Source organism: Emiliania huxleyi (assembly GCF_000372725.1).
Source record: "Emiliania huxleyi CCMP1516 unplaced genomic scaffold EMIHUscaffold_478, whole genome shotgun sequence".
In the NCBI taxonomy this organism is placed as follows: Eukaryota; Haptophyta; order Isochrysidales; family Noelaerhabdaceae; genus Emiliania; species Emiliania huxleyi.
Genome location: NW_005198407.1, coordinates 6387 through 15768, shown reverse-complemented (window position 1 = coordinate 15768; position 9382 = coordinate 6387). Strand labels below are relative to the sequence as shown.

At 60.5% G+C, this 9382-nt stretch overlaps 3 protein-coding genes across 3 annotated transcripts in view; 2 read left to right on the top strand and 1 right to left on the bottom strand.

Moving 5' to 3' along the window:
• Nucleotides 1-348, top strand: part of EMIHUDRAFT_245820 (hypothetical protein) — a gene marked incomplete at both ends in the record, with an annotated part of 1493 nt that extends 1145 nt beyond the window's left edge. Inside the window, one exon of the mRNA XM_005767845.1 lies at nt 196-348. Coding sequence (XP_005767902.1) covers nt 196-348 — 153 coding nt within the window. The remainder of the gene's footprint in view (nt 1-195) is intronic.
• A 2542-nt stretch (nt 349-2890) lies between these two features.
• Nucleotides 2891-4553, bottom strand: EMIHUDRAFT_445582 (hypothetical protein). Its single transcript, XM_005767844.1, has 2 exons — nt 4527-4553; nt 2891-4422 (listed from the first exon to the last, which is right to left on the bottom strand). The coding sequence occupies exon 2, from the start codon at nt 4415-4417 to the stop codon at nt 3338-3340; it is 1080 nt and encodes a 359-aa protein (XP_005767901.1). The 5' UTR covers nt 4418-4422; nt 4527-4553; the 3' UTR covers nt 2891-3337.
• Nucleotides 4554-7223: 2670 nt separating this feature from the next.
• The window catches only part of EMIHUDRAFT_119362 (hypothetical protein), a gene marked incomplete at both ends in the record, with an annotated part of 8220 nt that continues 6061 nt past the window's right edge, over nt 7224-9382 (top strand). The window contains 2 exons of the mRNA XM_005767843.1: nt 7224-7324; nt 7684-7807. Of these exons, the coding sequence (XP_005767900.1) occupies nt 7224-7324; nt 7684-7807 (225 nt within the window). The remainder of the gene's footprint in view (nt 7325-7683; nt 7808-9382) is intronic.

Below are 9382 nucleotides of genomic sequence, written 5' to 3'. Positions count from 1 at the left end.
GGCGGCCCTGCCCCCAGGGGGCCTAGAGCGATGGCCGTCTCAAGCGCGCGGACTGCGCGTCCTCGAGCTTACACATGCGCAGCTGGCTTGCGTAGTACGCCCCCCGCGTCACGGTCTCGGAACCAAAACTCTCTACTTACTCGGGGGTGGGGGGGGGGTCATGCCTGAGGCGCCGCGGTGGCGCACTCGCCACAGGCGAGCCATTCGTCCTCGTCCGAGTCCTTCGCGCCGGCTGCCAAGGAGGAGCGGCGGCCAGACAAGCCGGCCGCTGCCAAGAAGCCGAAAGTGGCCGAGCCGCTCAAGAAGGGCCAAAAGACTATGGGTGCCTTCTTCATGAAGAAGGGCTGAGCGCGGGGCCGGACCGACGCGCAGCGCATCGCGGCCGCGACCGCCCCGCTCCGCACGCTTGTGCAATGTGCGCGGCGCTGCAGTCTTTCCTACCGTATTTCCATATCGTACCCGGTCTGCCAGGGGCAGGGCAACCGCCAGGTGACTACGCGGGGTTGTAACGTTGTATAGCGAATAGCCCCGCATGCTGGGGATGTATCGTTGTCTCGTGTTGAGCTGTCCTCACAAAAGCGGTAAACTAATGCGCGACGCGCGCCGGCGGCCGCCGCGCCGAAGGGTGTACGGGGTAGCCACCCCTGTGGGAGCTCCGGGTGGCCCAAGCCGCGGCCGCGCCACACGCTCACTTCACACTTGCATACAGTACAGTGGTCGTGGCAGAGGTCAAGGACTCTCACGCCCCCCCCCTTTGGGAGGTTCCCCGGAGGGAGGTATGTGTCATGAGAGAAGATACACTCCTCCGTGTATCTAAACGGACGGAAGATACACTGAAGACACACTTATGCGAAGATACACGGCCCGGCCCAAACGAAGAGGTGTATCTTCATACGAAGATACACCGCGGCCCGAACGAAGATGTGTATCTTCATACGAAGATACACCGCGGCCCAAACGAAGAGGTGTATCTTGAAGATACACCGGTGTAATGTTATAAAGGTGTATCTTTGAAACGTATAGTCAAGTGTATCTTTGGCTATCACTCGAACTTTGGACAAGGGAATCGCCAAAAGAGGGGGGCGTGAGAGTCCTTGGCAGAGGTGTGAACACAGAAAGGCTCCCAAATCGATCGACATAGGCACCGGGGAGGTGAGGGGACACCCCGTATGCACACCGGGCGCCCCAACGGCGAAAACAGTGAGCGTATGCTAGCGTATGCTGACGCCCTCACACAACGGAGGCAAGAAAAAGAATTTTACAACCACTCCCTCGTACGACACTGGGGAAGGGACTGGCGCGCACTGGCACTAACACAGGTACACCACGGGAGCCGCCTAAGCGACTCCAAGAAAAAGAAGCAAAATGATGACAACTGCAGGAAAAGAATTCGCGGCTGCCTCAAGCCAGGTCGGCGAGGTTGGGAGGATGGCGCCGCTCATGTTCATGTGCATATATATGGCCGCCAGAAAGAAGAAAAACGTCGTGCGGGGACCGATCGGACCCGGCGCGAGATGTGAGGCTAAAATCGGATCGCTTCTCATCGCCAAACGTGTCAGCAGTCCTCCTCTGGGAATGTACGTAAGAGCTACATACATTGAAAAAGATTACAAAATGGCCCCGCCCGCGAGACCGAGAGTAGTGCAGGGGTGCACTCCAAGGGCGAGGCGGTGTGCCACGGAGGGAGCAGCGGTGTTCGTTGCGTCTCTTGAGGGGGACAGACGCCGCACGAGAAAGGTGCAGTGTCGCTTGGAGCGGGAGATGCACGGGTCGTGTCTGCTCAAGGATACGTCCACGCGGAGCCACGTGACCCGGCCCGCACGTGGCCTCTACAGATCGTGTTGATATTCCGCTTGTACTCTTTGTGTGTTTACGCCGGCAGCAGAGCGTTGTCCCTGTGCGTGTGTGGACCGACTCTTTGCGCGCCCAGTGGCGATGGAGTCTAAAATGGGTCGTTGGTTTGTGTTGGGTGCGTGACTACCCTCATGGCTGACGGATTGCTTGCTTGCTTGCGAGGTGTGCGTGTGCGCTTTTTTTTTGTCCGCGTGTCGATGTGTCCGTTCCAGTGTCCCCCAGTCCACACATCCTTGTCGTGCCAGTGTGCTGTGAGAGAGAGGTAAGTAAGTACCACCTTCGTAAGGAAGTAATGAGGTGAAGAACGGGCGGCAGGAAGACAGCCGCGCTCGCCGGCGACGCCAACGAGGCATCATCCGCCCGCAGGAAGGGTGCAGGAGAGGATGGCCGACGCAAGGCCAAGAAGAACCCAGACCAGGCGCGACAAGAGCCGCGACGACCACTGGCTCCGGCCTCTCCAAGTCGGCGCCGCTGCGCGGAGGAGGTGGCGGGCCGTCGGCAACCGCCACGCTGGGGCACTCGCTCGCGCCCGGCGGCAAGGGCACGATGGCTGACGAGCTCGACATGTCGGACCTGAACTCCAGCATTGAGATCGATGCCGGCCACGCTGATCGCTCACTCGACGCGTCCGACTCGTTCGAGCTGGAGGAGCTCGGCCGCGACTCGGCCGCCCCTGCCTCCTCCTCTTCGAAGGCGGCCTCCAAGACGCGTGCACCGGCGCTGGCCGCCACGGCGCGCGCGCCGCCCGAGAAGGAGGAGCTCGAGTACTCGATGTCCTTCGAGGCCGACGCCCTGCTCAGCTACACCGTCTGGTCTTGCGCATTTTGTCAATCAAAATCTACCTCAAAATTTGCGGCCGCCCCTCGAAATTTGCTGATCAAAATTTGCGGTGGCCCGGATCGAAACCTGTACTTTGACCAAGGAATGGAGCGTCCAACACGTGCCGGATTACCGTGGTCCGTGCCAAGACGAGAAAAGAATTTTACCAGCCCACTGTTGTGCGAGAAAAAGAATTGTACGACCCTCTCCCTCTCATGCTCTCGAGAAAAAGAATTTTACTGCCCGGTCGCACAGGCAGCCGCGTAGCACAGCACGATTCACGCCACACGCGACGAGAACGAAAGAATTTCACAAGCTCCTCTCACGACACTGGGCACGGGACTGGCGCGCACTGGCACTAACACTGAGAAAAAGAAATGTACAACAAAACTCCCTCGTCAGAGCTAAGAGAATTGCAAACAAGGGCACGCAAAGACGAGGAGCTAATGGACAGAGTGCTGCAAACAATGGACAAGCACAAGGGCACGCAGAGACGAGCAGCTAATGAACAGAGTGCTGCAAACAACGGACAAGGGCACGCAGAGACGAGGAGCTAATGAACAGAGTGCGGCAAACAATGGACAAGGGCACGCAGAGACGAGGAGCTAATGAACAGAGTGCTGCAAACAATGGACCATGTTCAAGTACGCAGCAAGACAACGTTTCACGCCTTCTTTTTGTACGCAATTCCGTCCTCAACGCAGCCCTTCTTCCAGTCGCCCTTGGCGGCGGAGAGGTAGCAGGTGTTTCCGTCGATCCCGCCGGTCTCAGCCGCAACCGCCCCGTACCATACGGCGGCGTTTGCGAACCCAGCCCGCGCTGCAAACAGGGCGTCGAGCGCTGCAGGCGAGAGTCGCTCGTCGACGCACTCGTCGCCCGCACGGTAGCTCGCGGGTGGCTCTTGGCAGTTGCCCCCGCCGCACACCATGGGCACCATGTGCTCGCTCCACCAGTGATTAGCCACCGGGTGGCTCTTCGCGACGAGATCCCAAAAGTCGCCCGACGCAGCGCAACCCTTCGCGGCATAGAGCAGAGTAGTGTCGTCCGTGTATGCTTGGCCCCAGCTGTAGTCCCACTTCGTGCTGCCCAGGCCGCGCGGTGATTCCCTCTCCATGGCCTTCAGGGTTTGGCTCCAGCCGAGGAGGAGGCCGTGGTCGGCAGCGTAGCTTTCCATGGCTGCAACGATGAACCTCGGGTCACCAACCTCGTCGTCGAAAGAGATGCCCGTGAGGTCTGCGCCGGCGTACTCGGCGTCGATGTAATCCGCGAGCGCTGCAGAGCAAGCCTTGTGCGCCGTGTCGTTGGCGGCGAAGTTGCACTGCGCAAGGGCGGGCAAGGCGTCTTTGCCAAAGTAGATGTTCAACCAGCGCTCCGTGGGAGTCGAAACTTGGCTCTCGACCTGCGACCAGAGCTCAATGCTATAGGATCCCTTCAAGAAGTTGGGCACGTTGATGCCGACCTTGCCGAATGCGGACGAGTCTGGCAAAGCATGCCAGTCCGAGATGCCTTCGCCGAGCGCCTCGAACAGAAGGAAGAGGGTGCCCGCCGGATCAGACGGCGGAGTTGGAGCTGGCGAGGCCCCGCCGCATTTCGTTTTCGGGTGTCCGTGGCAAGTATCGTCTCCTGTGCAGTAGCTGTCAGGCCACTTGGCAGTGCAGCTGTCGTCTGCAAGTGCCCGCTCGACCGGCGCAGCAGAGGCGAGCGCACCAAAGGTGAGAAGCGGGATCAGCATCCGGAGCGACATGGATCCTGCGACCGAATCGGACGTGGATGGCGGCGAAGTGAGCAGACCGGGCGGTGGAGTGAGGGGCTTGAGCCAGACAGGGAGCGGGTGGAGTCAGACAGGGAGTTGCCTGTAGAGCGCGAGCGAGAAGGTGGAGTGATCACAAGGTGGAGTGATCTTGGTGGCTTACTCCCTTAGCGATTTTAGGCGTCCGCCGGGTGATCGGCTGTGATGGCGAAACGTCGGATCCTCTTTTCTAGCCGTCGGAGGGACTCCGTTTGCCGCGAGGGGTCTCCCTGGGGTGTCTCCCTTGGGTGTCTCCCTGGGGGGTCTCCCTGGAGGGTCTCCCTGGGGGGTCTCAATGGATGCTTGGGGGCTTCCATGGATGCTTGGGGGCTTCCATGGACGCTGGGGGGAGGGGGGCTCCGAAGGGGGCGGGGGGCACCGAGGCGCAGCCCCGCCCGAAGGCCGCGCAACGATTGTGGGTATACGAAAGTAGCCAGACGATAGTAGTGTCTCTGTTCGCCCTGTGCATGTCAGGCCAGGCTGCAGCAGGGCACTACCATCGTGCTGCCCTGTTGCAGCCTGACTTAGCCCACTGTGCACAGTCGCCAGAGCACCACCACCGCCCGGCATCGTGTCACGGCGAGCTCCTTCTGCGCCCGCTCGCGAGGCTCTCGCGCTGGCACACTTTGGCCATCTGCTGCTCGCGTTCGGCGAGCTCATCTCCGCACTCCTGCCACGGCGCCGTCACCACACACCTTCTGGCCGGCTTGAGCCGGTCGGGGTCGCCGGCGGGGGCAACGCGTCGACCTCTCTCTCTGGTGCACCACGGGCCGCGACGGCTGCTAGCAGCGTGCGCGAGGAGGCAGTGTGCCGGCACAGTCGAGCCGGAGCATCGGGTTCTTGATGCTTGTGGGGTCAAGTCTGACCTTATGCGGCCTGATATGCAATAATAATGCTATGCTCTCACCCAGTCTTTTGAGATATTATCCCTCAAAGTCGAATTTTCGTTTACTGGTGACCATAGTAGTGTCTGTCTTGTTTGCGAGATCTTCAAACGAATACTTTAAAGTCTCGACAATCACTAAGCTGCTTATGTGACACCGCAGAGGCTCCCTTGGGGATGCCTGAGGCCACCCCAACCACTCACTAAGCCGTACGTAGACGAATTGGGCGCTACTTTTTTCGTTTACCCACACACCACAGCGCGGAAGCGCCGCCGCCAGTCGTCACCCCGACGCTCGCGCCGCCCTCGAGCAGCAGCCGCACCGCCTCGGCCTGCCCGTGCCGAGCGGCCCAGGTGAGCAGCGTGTCCTGCTTCTCGGTGTCGTGCCGCGCGTCGAGCTGGGCCGCGAGCGACGTGCCGCGCGTCCCCTCCCCGGAGAGGAAGGCGCGCAGCGAGGCAAGGTCGCCCCGAGCCAGGTCGGCGAGGCGGGTCGGGAGGATGGCGCTGCTCATCCCTCCTAGCCCAGCCCTCCTAGCCCAGCCCTCCTAGCCCAGCCCTCCTAGCCCAGCCCTCCTAGCCCAGCCCTCCTAGCCCAGCCCTCCTAGCCCAGCCCTCCTAGCCCAGCCCTCCTAGCCCAGCCCTCCTAGCCCAGCCCTCCTAGCCCAGCCCTCCTAGCCCAGCCCTCCTAGCCCAGCCCTCCTAGCCCAGCCCTCCTAGCCCAGCCCTCCTAGCCCAGCCCTCCTAGCCCAGCCCTCCTAGCCCAGCCCTCCTAGCCCAGCCCTCCTAGCCCAGCCCTCCTAGCCCAGCCCTCCTAGCCCAGCCCTCCTAGCCCAGCCCTCCTAGCCCAGCCCTCCTAGCCCAGCCCTCCTAGCCCAGCCCTCCTAGCCCAGCCCTCCTAGCCCAGCCCTCCTAGCCCAACCCTCCTAGCCCAACCCCCAGCGGCCTCGAACTGGCAGCCACTCAGCACCATCTGTGGTGGCCCTTCAAGTCTGCTAGAGCTCTACCCACCCCCCTCCCTTGAGCAACAGATACCACATAAGTCACTTTGCACACCACATAAGTCACTTTGCACTCCTAGGCTATGATGTCTCCTAGGCTATGATGTCTCCTAGGCTATGATGTCTCCTAGGCTGTGATGTCTCCTAGGCTGTGATGTCTCCTAGGCTGTGATGTCTCCTAGGCTGTGATGTCTCCTAGGCTGTGATGTCTCCTAGGCTATGATGTCTCCTAGGCTATGATGTCTCCTAGGCTATGATGTCTCCTAGGCTATGATGTCTCCTAGGCTATGATGTCTCCTAGGCTATGATGTCTCCTAGGCTATGATGTCTCCTAGGCTATGATGTCTCCTAGGCTATGATGTCTCCTAGGCTATGATGTCTCCTAGGCTATGATGTCTCCTAGGCTATGATGTCTCCTATGTATGTCTTTGTCTTTGCTAAGCTATGTATGTATGTCTTTCTTTGCTAAGCTATGTATGTCTTTGTCTTTGCTAAGCTATGTATGTCTTTGTCTTTGTCTTTGTCTTTGCTAAGCTTTGTCTTTGTCTTTGCTAAGCTAAGCTATCTATGTCTTTGTCAAAGTCTTTGTCTTTGCTAACTAAGCTATGTCTTTGTCTTCGTTCGCCATGCCTTTGCTTTGCCCTACCTGTCCTCGACCCTGCCTTCTTTGACACCTTGGATGCCCCCTTGCAAACTTTGCTACCAGGCCCCACCGCCGCCCCTTGAGTCGCAAAGGTGCTACAAGTACCTAGGCGATGAGCTATGAAATGCCGCGCTGGTTCCGAGCGCGACCTTGATAGGGTCGCAGCCTCGCGGTGACATCAGCGCAGCGTGGACAACGTCGCTTTGCCTTGCGGCCAGGCGACCAAGAGGAGGAAATATGTCGCACGAGCCACGCGTGAAACGCCGCAGGGGTCTGCAGAGGCTGGACGACTTCCTCGCAGCATTCTCCGACGAGGTCTGCATGAACGAAGCCGAGCGGTCATCCGAACGCGACTCCCGTGAAGCTCGGCGGTAAGCCGCAAAGCTCCTCACAACCGCACGGGGGAGAGAAAGAGAGAGAGAGGTAGCTGACCTCATTGGTCCCAGCTGATTCCCCAAAGGCACGTGTGGCAGTTCCTGACCGTAGTGCCGATCGCTGCAGGCGCAACGGGTGCTGCATGAGCGAGGCGGCGAGGCAACGCCGCGGCGTAGCGAAGCCATCTCCCCGCTGTGTGTGCGATGGCCGTGAAGTCCGCCTCGCAGGCCCTGAGACAGACGCCAAGAGCGCCTGCCGCGGGCGGTCTCAGCTCTTGTGCCGCGCCACTCGTACAGCGCTGAGTTGGATTACACCATCGTAGGCACGGTGCTTTCATCGTCACCGACGCGATGCGCGAGCAGAGCCTCCGCAACGAGTTTGAGAGCGAGACGGCCAGGCTACAGCAGGAGGCATCTTTGACGCAGCAGCAGCTCGCGCTCCACGCTGTGCGCGACCGTTATCTGGCTCGCGTGGATTTCAATCTCGGGCTGGCCGATGGGGCGACGGGTATGGCTGATATGGCGGACGCGATATGCGGCGGATGGGTTGCGGAAGGCGATGCTTTCACAGCACTTGCGCATGCAGCGCGGCTGCGTGCTGAGCAGGCACAGCAGCATGTTGAGCAACTTAATGCGGAAGCAGGCGAGCTGCTGGCGTCGAACATGCGTCAATAAGCCGGTCACCGTGCACACATGTGTTTTTGCGGTGTGATTTGTCCGCCACCTACCAGAATGGAACTTATTGTACAGGACCCCGACGCCCTCCGTGCTACTCCTCTCCCACGGACTTCAGACCCTATCCTCGCGCCCCACCTTGTATCGACACGCGCGCGCCCCCTCCCCCAGCTTGGGAGCGCACCGCAACACGAGACAGGGAACAAGCGCAGTTGGAGGGCGACCAGATCATTCAGATCGTCAAGGCGTTCAACCCTGATGGACCGTTGGCGCAGCTCCGCTGGCTCCGAGGGCCGCTCCCGATGGATGTGTTCACCACGTACATGTCGGGCAAACTCATGGCCGCCGATGGAGAGATCAATCTCGTTGTCGTGAACGAGGAAGGGCGTGCTGCTCGAGGCACGCACTGGTTTGCCGTGGCATTCCGGGCGCTCCCTGCAGAGCCGGAGTCGGTGTGCCCCAGCGGCGTCCCACCGCCCTGACCGTGTCGCCGGCGCCCCGGTGTGTCTCCGGTGAATTCTTTTCCCCATTCGGTGCCTGAGTCGTGCCGGTGCGTCGAGTGCTGTGTGCAAATCGGTGCCGGTGCGCAAGCAACGTGCCAGTGCCCAGTTACGTGCCCAGTGAGCAGTGTCACGAGCAGTGTCACGTGCCCAGTGTTGTGCACGTCCCGTTGCGCAAGTCACGTGCCAGTGGTGCGCAAGTCCGGTGTTGTGCAAATTGGTGCCGGTGCGCAAGTCACGCACGTCCAGTGTCACGTGCCCAGTTTATACGTGCCCAGTGAGCAGTGTCACGTGCCCTGACGTGCCCAGTGTTGTGCACGTTTAGGTCTTTTGTGTGCGACCGTGCAAGTGTCGAGCGATTCCGTGTGCGAGTCTCGCTCGGCGAACCCGCTTAAAGCAAAGAGGGGTAGGGCGTGGGTCCGCGGGCTTGGGGCGCACCCCACCCCGCTCAACGCAAACACTGGGTGCTCATTGGGTGCCGGCTGGGCGTTCTCTGCAAAACTGTACCCCCCCCCCCACCCCCACGACCACGTTTTTGTTTTGTTCTTCTTTTTCCCTTGAGTGCGTATTGCCGCTAACATCGCGGTATTCTTCTTTTTTTTTATTTGTGCGCTCTCCCGCCCCGGCGCCGCGATTTTTGGCGGTTTGCCGGGCTCCAGGCCACCCGCCCTGATCCTCTCTACTCGGCCCCAAGCCCGCCCATGGACTCCGAATTCGACAAGTGCCCCTCTCGCCTCCCGCCCTTTGAGGGGACCTACCAGGCCCGGCAACGGGAGGCCGCCTAACAAAAGACGCCCTCACCGGCCCACATTTCGGAAGGTCTTACATCCGGGAAAAAGGACCCCCA

Bases quoted from the DNA above. Each gene is read 5' to 3' on its own strand.
- EMIHUDRAFT_445582 (XM_005767844.1), bottom strand. From the start codon at position 4,417: ATGTCGCTCCGGATGCTGATCCCGCTTCTCACCTTTGGTGCGCTCGCC.